The sequence below is a fragment of the Pan paniscus genome, chromosome 7 (assembly GCF_029289425.2).
Source record: "Pan paniscus chromosome 7, NHGRI_mPanPan1-v2.0_pri, whole genome shotgun sequence".
Taxonomy (NCBI): domain Eukaryota; kingdom Metazoa; phylum Chordata; class Mammalia; order Primates; family Hominidae; genus Pan; species Pan paniscus.
In genome coordinates, this window is record NC_073256.2 from 149,475,564 (window position 1) to 149,492,607 (window position 17,044).

Sequence of the window (17,044 nt, forward strand, 5' to 3'; positions counted from 1 at the left end):
ATGAGCATGGCTTTGAAGCCACACACAAAACATGGAGTCCAGGTTTTGCCCAAGGCTCAGAAAGATGATGTAACTTGTCCAAAGTTCCAGAGTACGTGGCAGAGCTTAGATTTCAGCTGAGGTCTGTCTTGGGCCAAAGCTTCCACTATTCCCGGTATTCTTACCACCACTCATGAAACCTCTTGCTCAATGCATTTTGTCAATTCTCCCTTTAGAACTGTTTTCACAATCTGCTTTTTAGGCTTGGAAGAAAGCCAGTTATTATTAACTCAAAGATATTCTTCGCATTTATGAAAGTTTGAATTATCTAATTTACTAGCAATGATCAAAATGAATGATTCATGACTACCTTCATACATAAATAGAAGGTAGAAGTACAAAACCCTTTTTACCTATCCATTTGGTAATGATTTAACACTGTCTCTTAACACTCAGTGTTGGCACATGTGAGTGGGAAAACATAGGCATTCAAACATTGTTGGTAAGACTGTAAACGTATGCAAGACTTTTAGAAGACATTTTGGCAATTCAAATCATTATAATATTGTTTCCCTGTCAGCCAACAATTCTATTTTGCGGGCTTTATTCTGCAGAGGTAATTGGGCAAGTACTCTAAGTGATTTTACACAGGTGTTCATCACAGCATTGTTTATAATTGCAAAAATATGAGGAATTAGCCAAGTTTCCAACAAGAGGAGACAAATAAATCATGGTACATTCTTTCAATGAATACTAAGAATTCATGTGAAGGATGAGACATACTTGCATTCACTGGAATGAAATGGTTTTTTTAAGACATATGGGTTAGTTTGAGAGTAGATTATAAAATTGCATAAAAAATGAAAGATACTGATGGTTGTCTTTCAATATCGATTCTCCCACCTTCCTTTAGTAAGACAGTATCAAATTTTAATTGGGAACGTGATGGTTTAAAGCAACGACTATAATTTCAAGCTTGCTTTGTGGGTGAGTGTAGCCATGAGATTAAATTCTGGGAAATAGGATGTAAGAGGGAGAAATGTGAATGGTTTCCAGGCTGTGAGTTCATAGCGAATGTGCATGCATTCTGGGATGGTTTGGATCTGTGTCCTTGCCCAAATCTCATGTCAAATTGCAATCCACAATGCTGGAGGTGAGGCGTGGTGGGAGGTGATTGGATCATGGGGGCAGACTTCTCATGAATGGGTTAGCACCATGCCCTTGGTGCTGTTCTCATGATAGTGAGTGAGTTATTGTGAGATCTGGTTGTTTAAAACACCTTTCCCCTTGTTCTCCCTTGCTCCTGCTCTAGTCATGTAAGATCTGCCTGCTTCTACTTCCCCTCTGCCATGATTGTAAGTTTCCTGAGGTCTCCCCAGAAGCTGAGCAGAAGCACTCATGCTTCCTGTACAGCCTGCAGAACCATGAGCTGATTAGACCTCTTCTTTTTATAAATTACCCAGTTTCAGGTATTTCTTTATAGCAATGTGAGAATGGACTAATACACTTTCCAAATCCTTTCTCCTCTTCATTGTAGCTGGAGTGTGAATGTGCTGGCAACCTACCTTAGGCTATGAGAACACAGATCATTATGAAAGGCAAAGCAACAAGCTAGAAGGAGCCTGGGCCCCAAAACCATCAAACCATTAGAGCAGCCCTGGCATGTCTACATGCCCAGATTATCAGACATGAAAGCAATTAACTTCTACATTCTTTAAACTAGACTATTTTGGAGTCATTTGTTATAGTAGCCCACCCTGTATTCTAAATAATGCAGAGAATGGGTTCCTATATGTAGAGCAGGATGTCTACACTGATGGGTAGATATTAGCTGGGGTACATAGGTAGATAGGTAGGTTAGATAAGTAGCTTAGATGACAGGTTGTATAGATAAGTGGGTTATATATGTAGTGTAGACAGCCTTGGATAGCATTTATTAGCATGTTAATAGTGACTACCAGTGGATGGTGGGATATCAGCTATTTCTGGTTTCTTAGTTTTCCTGTCCATGTTGCATAGCATCTTGATATCACAGTACATTATTTTTAAAATTAAGAAAACTTAAGCCAGTTTCATTTAGGAAGAAAAAAAAAGGAAAATATGCAAATATACCCTCAAAGGAGGGCTTTAGGTCAGAGTTGAAAACATTAAAAAGAAAATGATCCAGATCTAAAGATCATCCACAAAGTCACCTTCCCCAAAGGTGTTGAGCAACGGCAATTCTGAAAATTAGAATCCTCGCAGCAGACCTTAAACTTCTATATGATCTGCAACACCCTCCCCACTTTGCCCTCACCAATCAGAGCTAATTTCCTATAGCTCTGTCCTGGCTAACCTGCTCCAGTTATGCTGGCTTCTCTGGTCCTCATGCTGCTGCTTAGGCCTTTGTCTGGACCACTGTCCCCAGGAATAACCACAGGGCTGGCCCCTCACATCCTGAAGGTCACCCCTCAACCCTCACTTCATTTGGAGGAGACTTTCCTGACCACCCTACACACAGCAATATCCCCCACCGTGACTTTTCCCTCCAGCTTTCCCCTGCTTCATGGTTCCCATGGTCAGGCTCTCAGCCCACACACCATGTACTTGCAGTACATTTATTTACTCTCTGCTCCCCGCTAGGAATCTATGTCCCACGGGAGCAGGAGGTGTGTTCACTTTGCTCTGTGTGCTTTCCCCACACCTAGAAGAGTGCATGGGTCATAGTGCACGCTCAGATGGAATTACTGAATGGGTGAATTAACGGTGCAAAAATTGTCACTTTTATTTTTCAGTATTCTCTAAAATAAGGAACACATAATACTTTAAAGTTTTATTTATAAAACTAGCATATGAACATACTCTCCTTGGGAAAAAAAAGTTCAGATAATCTAAGGCTCTTTTAACCAACATTCTTCCGTTCCAAAACACATACTCCAATCTTCTTTTCAAAGGGAATCACCTATCTGGTGCCCACATATGTGTTCTTATCAATAACATTGTGCTCTTTGTATTTTTGTGTAACTTTCTTTTTCTAATTAAAAATCTCTTGGAAGCTTTTCCATGCACAGGCCAAATTTGAGCACTCTCACTCATTTATGTATTATCTGTGGCTGTTTTTGAAAGTTTAATTATGTGGGAGACTACTTAACCATTTTCCCTCATGATGGATATTTAGGTTGTTCCTCAATTTTGCTATTAAAACAATGCTTCATGAACATTTTCCTCCTGTTGCTTTTGCACACACAACTGTTTTTCACTGGGATAATGAATGAGCACATGGTTAAGGGTAGTGGATAGGACCATATTTTCCTGTCTTACATTGAGGAAAAACAAAAACTTATCTAAAAGGACACAAGCAAAATTGGAAAAGCTGCAAGCCTCATGGTAAGCTGTACCCACCTGATAAGTCATTGGTCCGATTGTTTAAACAGTAGCAATACCTTATGGGGAATTTGGCGGGGTCCACTGTCTTCAGGTTAGAAACTGTGAAGAGAAAGGATTCAACAGAGATCCTAACACACAGACCAGCCCTGCAACACATCCCTACCACCACCACCATCAAGAAGAGCCAGCCAGCACTCACTGTTGTAAACAGCTACAGAAAACTTGTGGAAGGCGAAGGAACTGTAGGAAGTGACACTCAGCAAGGAGAAGAACTTCTTGCTATCTGCCAAAACATACCAGATAAAGAGACAGACAGATGCCTACTAACGTAACAATAATACAAATAAGTAAACAGTCCCTAGAAATTAACAATGCCAATAAAGAAACCAATGATGAAAATAAAGAAACAAACAAAAAAGTAATACAAATAAAAAATAATAAAGTAAAACTAAACCAAAAAGCTGAAGAGTATGTATCATTTGTCTATATTTCCTGATCTATCCTCAAGCTGTGGCAACTCTCTAAGAAAGATTCCCAAGGCGTATTAGGCCCCTGAGGCTGCTGTAACAAATTATCACAAACTTGGTGGCCTAAAACAGCAGAAATTTGTTCTCTCACAGTTCTGGGGGCTAGAAGTCTGAAACTCAGTAGGGCACCCTCCCTTCAAGGGCTCTAAAGGAGAATCTGTTCTTGCCTCTCTCAGCTCTGGCAGCTGCCTGTGTCCCTTGGCTTGTGGCCCCATCTCTCTCTATTCTATCATCACATGGTCTTTTCTTCTGTGTGTGTCTCCTTTGCCTCTTTCTTTTAAGGACCCTTGTGGTGGCATCTGGCACAACACATAATCCTGGGCAATGGCCTCATCTCAAAATCTTTAACTCAATCAATCTGTTATCATATCAGGTGATATTCACTCTTTTGACATATAAAGTAGTATTCACAGATTCTGGTAATTACAAAGTGGATATCTTTGGCCATTTTCAGTCTACTACACAAAGAAAGGGGATTTTTTTTTAAACCAGGAATACTAACATAAACAATCAGGTTTAGGAATACATGCATGAGCATCTTATCTACTCTCCATCAGTGCCTGTTCTTGGTTTATATCTGGAGCACAGTGCAGCAGAGGGAGATCTTTCCAGACCTGGTCTGAGAATCACCAACCTGCATCAACACACCTTTAACAGGTGTACCTATTAAAAGGGCACATTCCTGGATGTGATCCCAGGTCTACTAAATCAGATGATGAAGAAAGGGGAAAGGCGGGTATGCCCAGGGTTCTGAATTTTAACAAAGTTCTCAGGTGAATTTTTTTCTTTTTTAGACAGGGTCTTGCTCTGTCACTCAGGCTGGAATGCAATCGTGCAGTCACAGCTCACTGCAGCCTCGACCTCTCAGGCTCCAGTAATCCTCCCACCTCAGCCTCCCAAAGCGCTGGGATTATAGGCATGACCCACTGTGCCCGGTCTCAGGTGATTTTTATTCATATAAATTTGTTACCCACTGTGATGGTGGATGGAATGGCAGAATCATTAAACTTTGGTGTATGCAAATCACCAGTGGTGCCTATTCCCCCTCGGCTCTCTGGCTATTGCCCTCTGGAGACCCCAATGCCGTACACTGAGCGGGAACCAGACTCTGTATTTAATAAGCTCCTTAGAAGAATGGGGTATACACCAAAATGTGAATACTCCAGTACTCAGTTTTTTTGATGATAAAATTCACAAATAGCACTTGGTAAAAATATACATTTGGGCCCCTTCAAAGATCAGCTGGATCAGAATCTCCAGAGCAGGAACCTGGGGAGATGAATATTTAATAAGTACATCAGGTCTTTCTTATTGTGCAACAAGTTTGGGAAACTTTGGGCTAGATCACAAACCTGGATTAAACAGTTCTGAATTCCAACTCTATGTGGCAATGGGCACGCCTCAGTGTCTGCATCTAGAAAATGGGAGTGAGAGTACCACCACGTGGAGGTTATACAAGGATTAAATTAGTCATTGGAAGAGTTTTGAGCTCCTCGAAGTTATGACATTTGAGTTTCTGCAAAATTTCACAGAGCCCAGTGCAGGGCCTTGCAGAGGAAAGGACAGGATTAACAGTTCAGGGCTGGAAGGGCTAAATGTTTTGCAGCCCATCCCTCCATCTGATAATTCAGTCTCTCCACAGCACCCTCTACAGGTAGATCACTGCCTTCTTATCGTGCACCTCCCAAGGCAGCCCAATCCTCGGCAACTCTCATGAGAGCAAATTGGAGGCAGGAGCTATATCTCTGTAATTTACAGCAACAGGCATTGGGACAGGGATGGATAATAATGTTGATGGGTCAATGTCTAAGTGAACAAGTGTAGAGCCACCAAGCACAGTTGTGCAGTGTGTGTATTGCACAATCCTAGGGAATGCCATTTACATAGACCTCAACGCTGAATTGGCATTCTCCATCCCCCTTATTTTAAATAACATGTACCATTACCTATTTATTATGTTTATTGTTTGTTTTTGGTTACTCCTTCACCCAATAGAATGGAAGCTCTCCCAGGCCAAAGATTTTTGGTTTTTATTTACTGCCTTATCCTCCAATATTTGGAATAGTGCCTGGCATGTGATAGGTGTTCTATGAATATTGATTGAAGAATGTGAGAATAAATAGTGAAGGCAGTGAGGAATGTACACTAGGGATCATTCAGGCTTTGCTGTCATTCACTAAGTATGTGTTACATACAAATCATTTTGCTAGACGCTAAAGAACACGGAAAGAAGATTACAATAATATTGTCTTAAAAAAAGAAATCCAGAATCATATTAACTTAATCAATGAGTAATTATTGTTAGTTTATGGCAACAGAGTTACAATTACAAACATACCATGTCTGTATTGCAATTCGCTCTCAAAATTCTTGTAAACCTTCTACGTCATTTTGAGTAAGGTAGGACAATGAATTCTGCATTCTGCTTTTGTTTTTGTTTTTTGAGACAAAGTCTCACTCTTTCTCTCAGGCTGGAATGCAGTGGCATTACCACAGCTCACTACAGCCTCGACCTTCTGGGCTCCAGCAATCCTCCCACCTCAGCCTCCCGAGTAGCTGGGACCACAGGCATGCACCACTGCACGCAGCTAATTTTTGTATTTTTTGTAAAGATGGGGTTTTGTCATGTTGCCTAGGCTGGTCTCAAACTCCTGAGCTCAAGCAGCTTCCCAAAGTGCTGGGATTACAGGCGTGAGACACTGAGCTCAGCTTATTCTCCACTCTGAACACCGAGAAACTGACACACAGAAGTGAAGTGTCTTGTCAAGGCAACAGAAAGGTTCAGAAAAGACACTGGTACAAGGAAAAAAAAATGGACCTGGATTGTGCTTTTAAAATATGATTACCTTTTAACGCTCTACTGAGCATCCCATTCACAAGCTCTGTCAGGTTAAGCGCGGACAGATCGATTGACCTTGCGGGCAGCTCTGAAAGAGATTCAGAGATAATGTCACTGGCAGGCTTTTCTCGGCAAGAGAAAAAGTTTCTCATTTCCAAACTTCAGGCAGATATTCAACTTCTTTGCACATGTGCTGAAAACAAACCAAGTGCCAGGCATGAGGGGTTCCAAGTTAAGTTAAGAGGAGGGTCTCGACCTCAGGAGGTAACAGTCAACAAAGTGACAAATATAGATAAGAGAAATTCCAATGAAGCACAGGAAACATGAACTTTTAGTGACAATTGCATCTCTGCATTTGGAGAGACTTGGGACTCATATAAAAGGTATCTCAAGCATAATGGGAAGCCCAAGGGCATTGCAGGAGTTCTCAGCAGCTCTGTGTTTGAAAATAAGTACCCCATGTAAACGTGGGGTCCACACACCCTGGCTGAGCATTGACATCACCTGGAAATATGCATTTTTTAAATTACACAATTCCAGTACCTGGCCTTCATCTTCAGAAATTCAGAATTAATAGGTCCAGGATGTGACCCAGAATGGAGGGAGAAATCTCCCAGGTGTAGCAGGAGTGGCAGTGTGCAGTGAGTGGAGTTAAAATTCCCACTTCCCCCGGCTATTCCTTAATGATTTGGAAACTGGCCAGGAGCAGTGGCTCACGCCTGTAATCCCAGCATTTTGGGAGGCTGAGGTGGGTGGATCACATGGGATCAGGAGTTTGAGACCAGCCTGGCCAACATGGTGAAACCCCGTATCTACTAAAAATATAAAAATTAGCTGTGTGTGGTGGCCGGTGCCTGTAATCCCAGCTACTTGGGAGGCTGAGGCAGGAGAATCGCTTGAGCCTGGGAGGCGGAGGTTGCAGTGAGCCAAGATCGTGCTATTGCACTCCAGCCTGGGCAACAAGGGTGAAACTCCATCTAAAGAAAAAAAAAAGATTTGGAAACAACAGTTGACAAGATGGAAATAGTTGTTGATGCTCCTCTTTATTCAAACATTGTCTTCTTCAACTTTTACTTAATGATCAGATAATGATTAAAGAGATGATGTTCTCACCACTGTGGGAAAGAACAGAGGTCCAGAGAAGTGGAGGAATTGCTCTGCAACCCAGACAACCCAAGGGATTTGGGGGAGCGGCACTCACCCGTCGTAGCAAGAAATGCCACCCCCTTCTCCTTCCTCTCTTCTTCTCTAAGGCCAGACACTGGGAAGGAAATAGTTTTCATGAGAAAAATGTGAGTGGTCCAGTTCCTACCCCCAGGAATGGAAGAAGCCTTGGAAGCCTCTTTGGCCTCTGCTCTCCGTGTGAGAGTCACTGGCGGACACTGAGGAAAGGCAGATCCCAGACTCTTCTGCATGGCCCTAATACAGATTCTAATCTCTGTGGGGTGGCTGTGGCCTAGAAATGCACATTTTAATAAATCAGCTTGGCGATTCTGATACAGGGGGTCTAATTTACCCCAGTCTTTAACCAAGTAGGAAAACTGAGGCCCAGAGAGGAGAAAAACCTTGCTTAAATTTGCACAACTGAGCAATGGTAATAAAGGGTTCAGAACCTACTTTCTAGAACTGTAGAGCAGTGGCCAAAATATTAGGTCTCTTGCCTACTTAACAAATTTCATGCGACCAAAGGAGAAAATTCCGAAGAAAAATTTGAAATTTCAAAGGCATTCATTCGTTCTTCATTGGTTCATTCAACAAATATTCACTGAGGGCCAAGCTATATGCTAGGCAATATGAACTGGTAAAGGGGAATGAACCCGGTCTCCAGCTCCATGGGGCTTCCTGTGTGTGATTCGGTCAGGGAGGAGGAGACTCACATGTCGTGACAAGAGAGGAGTGTCAACATGGTGTGGGAGCACAGGGCACTAGCCTGGTGTCAGGGGATGGAGAAGGCCTTCTTGTGGAAGTGACATTAAGCAGAGACCAGAAGGATCAGTTATTTTGGATCACATGCTATAGAATCACACTGCACTTGTAACTACGACTGTTGGAGTGGTCATTTTTCATGTTATACCTGGATGGAGAAGGTGCATTATTTTACATTTTATTTTATTAAATTAAATGAGACAAGCAACATATCTTATTGGGGTCACAGAGAGGTTCAGGAAAGAAGCTGGTACAAAAAAAGCTAGTATCACATGCAACATGAAAAATGACCATTGCAACAATAGGTACCAGCAGGATGGAGAAGGTGCTGTATTTTACATTTTCATTTTGCAAATAGAAAACAACAAGCCACAGAGTCTGAAAAATGTGCCCTGCATTACAGAGTAAGTCAGGATTTAGGGCTGCCTGGGAATGTCCCATCTTTTTCCTTCTTAACATCTTTATTTCCAGACACTGAAATAAAAGTTTTCATGAATAAAATAGTAACCTGAAAGTACAGCCTCAAACAGTTCATAACATCCTTAGAAATCATCTTGTCCAACACTTTGAAGAATGGATAAACTGAAATCCCCAAACTTGATTTGATGTACCTAAATTTGATGTACCATATTGGGCTAGTGGCTAAGATAAAATCAGAAAAGAGCAATCTCAACTCTTTGTCCATGTTCTTCTCCCTCACTTGTTTTTATTTTACTTTTTAATTTATTTAAATTCATTTCTAATTTTATTGAAAAACACTTAACATGAAATCTACCCTATTAATTTTTTTTTTTTTTGAGATGGAGTCTCACTCTGTTGCCCAGGCTGGAGTGCAGTGGCGTGATCTCACTGCAACCTCTGTCTCCTGGGGTCAAGCGATTCTCCTGCCTCAGCCTCCTGAGTAGCTGGGATTACAGGTGTGCACCACCACGCCTGGCTATTATTTGTATTTTTAGTAGATCTGGGGTTTCACCATGTTGGTCAGGCTGGTCTCAAACTCCTGACCTCATGATCTGCCTGCCTCGGCCTCCCAAAGTGTTGGGATTACAGGCGTGAGCCACCGCACTCATCCCAATTAACAGATTTTTAAGTGCACAATATAGTATTGTTACCTATTGTTATTATGTTGTACAGCAGCTCTTTAGAACTTATCTTGTGTAACCGAAATTTCATACTCATTGAACAACGAACTTCCCATTTCCCTCTCCTAAGCCCCTGGTGACCACCTTTCTATTCTCTGCTTCTGTGAGTTTGACTATTTTAGATACCTCATGAAAGTGGTATCATGCAGTGTTTGTTCTTCTGTGACTGGTTCATTTCACTTAGCATACTGTCCTCCAGGTTCACTCATGTTATTGCATATGGCACCGTTTTCTTATTTAAGACCGAATAATATTGCATTGTATGTATATACCACATTCCCTTTTCCTGTTTATCCGTCAATGGACATTTAGGTTGCTATCTTCTGCTTTTCCGATACCATGTTAAAACTGAGTCAAGTCAGCTGTTGCCTGCTTAAGCCAATTTGGCCTTTTGCCAATTGCCAAGCTTTTTGGTTAAATATCAGAGCTTCTGGGGTTAGAGGTAGGTGGGGACTCTAACTCCCCTTTGCCATAACAGGGCTACTGGAGGCAAGGGGCTTATGTCACAAAAGGAAGTCTGAGACAGACATAATTAAGCAGGGCAAATGCTGCCAACTAGCCAGCTGTCTAGCTTGAGTGAGGCCACTGCACCCCCTCAGGCACCCGCGTGGCACTTTACCTGCGCAGTCTACTCTGCACCAGCTGCTATAAGATCTGCAGGAGGCACCAATCAACCTTGCTTGTGACCTATCAAGGCAACAGAGTCCTCCATGCCATGCAGGTGAGGGACCAGGATTATGTCAGTTCGGGGTCTCCAGGCAGCAGGGATGCCCCAGGCTACCAGGCTGGCAGGATTCCTACAGCTTTCCAGCCAGAATGGTGGGCCCTGTGTCATCTTCTTCACTGAGCACCATTTTTTTTTTTTTTTAGCACTATTCCTTTCACCAAGGAAAGAATATTTCTACCACTCCTTTTTTTTAAATTACAAATCCTTGGGTTGATTTTGATAACAATATTTGAAGTCTGAACTAAACACCAGTGGAGCACAGATTTTTGAACAGGATGTAATACAGAGCATTTTTCAAATAAGTTCCCTGACAGATTATAAAAAGATATTTTTCTATTTTTGGATAAAAAGACCACCATAATAATATCTTTAAAATAGAAGGTTCCTGGCATTTTTTGTACTTCTTAATGCTTAGTATTTTATCACCTTTTATCCTTCATGATTACCTGTGGGGCAGGAATTGTTGTTCCCATTTAAGGAGAAGAAAATTGAAAGCTCAACTAAGAAAAATATTTATGGAAAGTTACCCTACTTACACACAATAAATTGGTACAATTGGTGCTTTCAGGAAAGGGAAGCTGTTGGCTGGGGGAGCATTTTAACTTTATACGCTTTTGTAACTTTTGCTATTTGAACTATGTGAATGTACTAATTTAAAATAGATGAGAATATAAAAATAGTCCAGGTCTGGAGGCTCATGCCTGTAATCCTAGCACTTTGGAAGGCCGAGGCGAGTGGATCCCCTGAGCTCAGGAGTTCAAGACCTGCCTGGACAACATGGTGAAACCCTGTTTCTAACAAAAGTACAAAATATTATCCAGGTGTGGTGGTACATGCCTGTGGTCCTAGCTATCGGGAGGCTGAGGTGGGAGAATCTCTTGAGCCTGTGGGGTGGAGGTTGCAGTGAGTTGAGGTCGTGCCACCTGACTCCCATCTGGGTGACAGAGTAAGACCCCATCTCAAAATAAATAAATAAATAAATAAATAAGTATAAAAAGTAACACAATTTCCATCAAAACTAAAACCGAAACCAAACCAAAAAATTGTCCTGCTTGTTTACTAAAATTTAGAAACCTGTTCCCTGACTCCTCTTGTCCTTTCTGTTGCAATGTATTCACCATTGTACTGCAAAGTGAATTTCATAGCATCAAGAAGGAAAGGCAAAGAAAGATGAAATTATTACAAAGGTGATGATGGCAAGTAACAGTACCCCCCATTATAAAATCTTCTATCACCAATGGAATGTTACAGTCTTTGTGGATTTATTAAGATCACAAGGATTCAATGAACCATAAAGAAATGAGTAGCTCACAGGAACCATTGTTGTGACTATTAGAGTGTTAGATGTGGATATAATCGCTGTCTTATCAGTAGAGAAAGTCAGGCTTGGGGAAGTCAAGGAATTTGCCCAAGAACAGTGAGCTGAAAAGGAGCCCTTATCACCCACTTACCTGTTGTAGGTAAAAAGGTCATTCCCTTCTCTTTCTTGGCTTCTCCTTTGATGCCAGACACTAAAGTAAAAAAGGTTTAATCACAGAAATTATAACCAAGACATAATACCGGAGATAATTTGATTCAACATACCCATTTTACAGATGAGAGAATTATGATCTGGGGTTGTGAAGTGACATTTAGTCCCGCATCTAGTTTGTTCATTCATTTAATCATTTCGTCATCAAATATTTGTTGACCAACTACTAATGATGGATGGTGCTATTGAGTGCTGAGTGTTTGCTAGGCATTGTGTGTGCTGGAAAGGCAGACACATAGGAAAACAACATTGAATACCTTGAAGGGAACGGTGAGGGTGTGTAACAGGGGGCTGATCTAGTCTCGGGAATCTGGAAGCCTTCCCTGAGAGGGGGCATTGAGCTGAGCTCTGAAGAATGAATAGCATTTGAGTAGGATTTATCTAATTGGGGGAATATTTGATGTATACAGAACAGCACAAGCCCAGTGTCTGAGGTAGGCATGAGTATTACTTTAAAGAATGGAAAGAAGGCCAACAGTGATGGGGGCATAAAGAATGAAGGAGGTGGAGGTGGTAGGAAGCAGGGATGGTGAGGGAGGCAGGGTCACGCAGAGCCTGAAAAGGACCTGGTACACTACACAGAGAGAAGTAGGAACTCCGCAAATAATTTGGGGCAGAGGGAGAGAAAAGAGGGAGGAACTTGGAAGATGACCTAACAAGGTTTATGAAAAGATCACTCAGGCTGATTGGTGGTGAATGGGTCATGGAGAGACAAGAGGAGAAGCTGGTTTGGAAAGCTGTCTCATGGTCTGGGAAAGGGAAAATAATGTTTTGGACAAAGGTGGTAACAGTGAAGGTGAAGAGAATTCTTTTGCATAGATGGGACTTAAATGCAAAAAGTCAAGGGAACAACAGAAGTAGGGAAGTTATTCTTGCCATTTTGAACAAATTCATTTGGATTCTGGGCAGAAATGTTGGCTGCTGAGGTTCTCTAAAGCACAGTGAATACTCCAACTTATTATACAGAACAGACACTTGCAGAACTCCAACTAGACCCACCTGTGTTCCAAAGGGACAAGACACATGCCAGGCCCATGCACAGCTTCATTGAAGGACCACGTGACAGGAAGCCCAGCATGCTTGTGATACTCTGGCCCACCTGGAATGAAGCAAGGAAACACTTAGGAAACTAAGCACATTGATGCAGACCTTCCTTTGAGAACAGTGCATGAGGAATCATTAAAATCACAATCTGAAAAAGGCTTTGTACTAGGTTAGGAGAGGTTAGGAAGCTAAGGTAACAAATTAACTCCACAATTTAATTGGCTTAACAAGAAAAGTTGATTTCTTGTTTGCAGTATATATTCACTGCATTTTGGTGGGGAGCTCTGCTCCACATAGTCTCTCAGCGACTCCAGTTAATGGAGTTCCACTATCCTATAGTTCTCCATGTGGCAACTGTAGCCTCCTTAGACTTTGATTCACTGTGGCACTGGAAGGGAGAGAGCTGTGGGATTATGCACCAACTCTTAAGTGCTTTGGCAGGAAGCAACACATCTGCTTTTGCTTGCAGCCCATACCAAAATTACTTATATGACCCTGCATGACTGCAGGAAAACTGGGAATGTAGAGGGGGATGCATACATATTCAGGGAGCATTTATATTTCTTCCATGGATTTTCTGGCTGTTGCGATGGGAAATATCCCTCAAATACAGCATCACTTACTCTCATAAATAGGAAAATATATTACCATAGGAGTATGTGTGTTCACAGTCTCTTTCCTTCTCTGCAGCACTCTGTGCCTGCCATTCTCATTTTGCATTTGCCATGCAAAATCACCATGATAGTTACAGTTGCAAAGCTGAGACTAAACTGAATAGTGGCTAACATTTATTGAGCACTTTCTGTGTGCCAGATGCCACATAGAACACTATCTGATGCATACTTGATAACTGTACAGTCTTTCTGTGTAGGTATTAATGTAATGACAATTTAAATACAGGCTGCACAGATACGATTTGAAAAGAGGAGAAATTTACCATTGGTAGAGGGTTGGATTTATCTGGAAGGTGAATTGGGCGGGAAGAAAAGTCAAGAGAATGTGCGCTTGGATTGGAGAAAAATGTTGCAGGAAAGGAACATCCTCAGGGCAAATTGCATGTTGAGAAGTTCTGCTGTCCATTAGGAATGGGAAGCCCCTGTGGAATTTTCTTAAAAGATCCCAGAAACATTTAAATAGCTTTTTAATTATTGATAGATATGTGACTGGCATTTGTTCTAGATGCCACCCCAAAGAGACAGGTCTTACAAGGAAGCAAGAAGCTGGGGCTTTCGTGGAATTCACCTATTCTCATAAGTCTGGTTACTCTCTGAATATCAATTTTCCTCATCTGCAAAACAGTTAAGAGAACTCTCACAGGGTCTGTGTGAGGATTTAAAATAATGAATCCAGAGCATTTAACCCAGTGCCTGGCACATCGTTATGCTCACAATCCATACCAGGCATCAAGCTCAGGCTGGAGACACAGGGACAGAGTAGACACTGCCACTTCCCTTGAGCTGTTTAGTAACTTAGAAGATGTAGACACATGCCCAACTAATTCACACTCAAGGCTGGCTGTGCTAAATTCTCCACTGAGAGAGAGAGAGACAGGGAGAGACAGAGTGAGCACCTGGTGAAGCCAGGACTTAGCGTTCTCTCCAGCAAAGGGTGACTGGGGGTGGAAGTGGGCAGGCAATTCCTGCTGAGTGAGGATTCTTTCCTTTGGCACCTCAAGCACTGTGCAAACATTATCTCCCCTTTCTGAGCCTCGTGTGTAGAATGGACAGAGTCATAACTACTTTGAAGGTATTTTTGTGAAGATTAAATGAGAATGAAATATGGTGCTTAGTACAATCTCTGGAATATGGTAGATATTAGGAATCTTAATTTCTTTCTCATTCTCTTATCTTTCTCTCTTTTCTCCTCTTTCCCCCTTCTTCTTCTGTATCTATTTCAGAACTCAGCATCATACCAGAGAAATATGGAATTAAAAGATAAAAACTTATAGTAGAAAAACAATTATTTACATTTATATAATAGCTACAAATTTCTCTCTTTTTGACTCTTGCTTCATTATGTTAACCACCCTCTTCCATTTACTAAGAGTAAACATTCTAAGATTTATTTATTTTTATTTTTATTTTTTTGAGAAGAGTTTCGCTCTTGTTGCCCAGGCTGGAGTGCAGTGGTACGATGTCAGCTCACTGCAACCTCCACCTCCCAGGTTCAAACGGTTCTCATGCCTTAGCCTCCCGAGCAGCTGGGATTACAGGTATGTGCCATCATGCCCGGCTAATTTTTGTATTATTAGTAGAGACAGGGTTTCTTCATGTTGGTCAGGCTGGTCTCGACTCCCGACCTCAGGTGACCTACCTGCCTCAGCCTCCCAAATTGCTGGGATTACAGGCATGAGCCACCGCGCTTGGCCAACATGCTAAGATTTATTACTCGAAGACTACAATTCCTACTGATACTGTTCTTGGAGAAAAATGCATTTTTACTTCTCCCTGGTTTTTTAATTCTTTGTCATTGGCCAAGTCAACTACATGTTTGGATTAAGGTTGTCAGATTTAACAAGTAAAAAACACAGGACACCATTTGAATTTGAGATAACAGTGAATAATATCTTAGTGTATCTCATGCAATATTTGGAACATCCATAGTTTGGAGAGTTGGAGAGTTTTATAAAGGAACACTTCAGACTGGCTAGACTTCACCTGACAGTAAAACTGAGACTATCTGGCCTTACGCTTCCCTTTGCAAGTCTGGACCACTCTGGGACAGTCTAGGACAGGGAGACAGCCTGGGTTTAAGGTCAGACAGATCTTACTTGAATCTTGAGTTGGCCATTGTGATCTGGGCTAACTTACTTAACCTTCACTCAGTCAAAAAGCATTTGTGGAGCTCATGGCATAGTTGTTACAAGCACAGACCCTGGAGTTGGAGGACTGCCTAGGTTTATTTCCTGGCTCTGCTGTGCAACTTACTAAACCTCTCTGTGCCTCACCCAAGACTGTCCTGAGGATTAAAATATGTTACATTTGTAGACTGTAGCGGACAGTGTCTGGCATGGAGCAAGTGCTATATAAATGTATAACAAATAAGTGATAGAATTAAAGTAATGGCGAAAACCTCAATTACTTCTGCACCAACAATATAGTGATAATAATGAAAATAAGAAAAGATGTTGGTACTCCAATAGTAAGCAAGATAGATAATGTTCTTCATATGATAGAGTGAGTCCTCAAAGTTATATCTTTAAAAGACTGAATTAGATATCCAAAATTTTACCGTAAAATTGAGTTGTCATTATTTCACTACATTTCTCATGACTATTATTGGATAATTATTTATAAATCTTTGTTTCTTCCGTGACACTTGCAGAAAAGCAAGTCATGTGATGACAGGACAATAATAATTATTTATTGAAGGGGATCAAAATATGCCAGCCAAAATATACTATCCCCTAATAAGCGACTTTGGGCACATGGATTATTTTGAGTGGAAGGCCATCGAGAATCAACAGATGCAGGAATAAGCCTTCTTGGAGCTTCTCCTACCTGACTATGTGCAGACACTTCTGAGAAATTCTCTCTCCCTGGGAGAGTTTTATGGCCAAGAAGAAGATGGAAAGTGGGTGCTGAGTGGGCACACAAACCTCACAAAAATAAACCTTAGCATCCATTGGTTTCCCCATATATTTCCTTCCCACATTATACTGCCTCTAGAAGCTCAAAGCTCTTTTCCTTTGTCTTGTCACTTCTCCACAAATCGGTCACCTTTTTGTTAAAGTGATATATAAGTCCCCAAGTCTGATGGCCCTTTTAGGGTATTTTTGTTTGTTTTTGCTTGTTTGTTTTGAGACGAAGTCTTGCTCTGTCGCCCAGGCTGGAGTGCAGTGGCACGATCTCGGCATACTGCAACCTCCGCCTCCTGGGTTCAAGCAACTCTCTGCCTCAGCCTCCCGAGTAGCTGGGATTACAGGTGCCCACCACCATGCCAGGCTAATTTTTGTATTTTTAG

The 17,044-nt window shown here is 41.6% G+C and overlaps 1 protein-coding gene across 1 annotated transcript in view; it reads right to left on the minus strand.

Annotated features, from left to right (window-relative positions):
- HHLA1 (HHLA1 neighbor of OC90) overlaps positions 1–17,044 on the minus strand; it is a 49,821-nt gene that overhangs the window by 30,809 nt on the left and 1,968 nt on the right. The window contains exons 2-7 of the mRNA XM_034966613.4: positions 13,037–13,136; positions 11,958–12,017; positions 7,913–7,972; positions 6,719–6,799; positions 3,545–3,628; positions 3,361–3,444 (exon numbers count right to left, since the gene is read on the minus strand). Of these exons, the coding sequence (XP_034822504.2) occupies positions 3,361–3,444; positions 3,545–3,628; positions 6,719–6,799; positions 7,913–7,972; positions 11,958–12,017; positions 13,037–13,115 (448 nt within the window). The 5' untranslated portion in view covers positions 13,116–13,136. The remainder of the gene's footprint in view (positions 1–3,360; positions 3,445–3,544; positions 3,629–6,718; positions 6,800–7,912; positions 7,973–11,957; positions 12,018–13,036; positions 13,137–17,044) is intronic.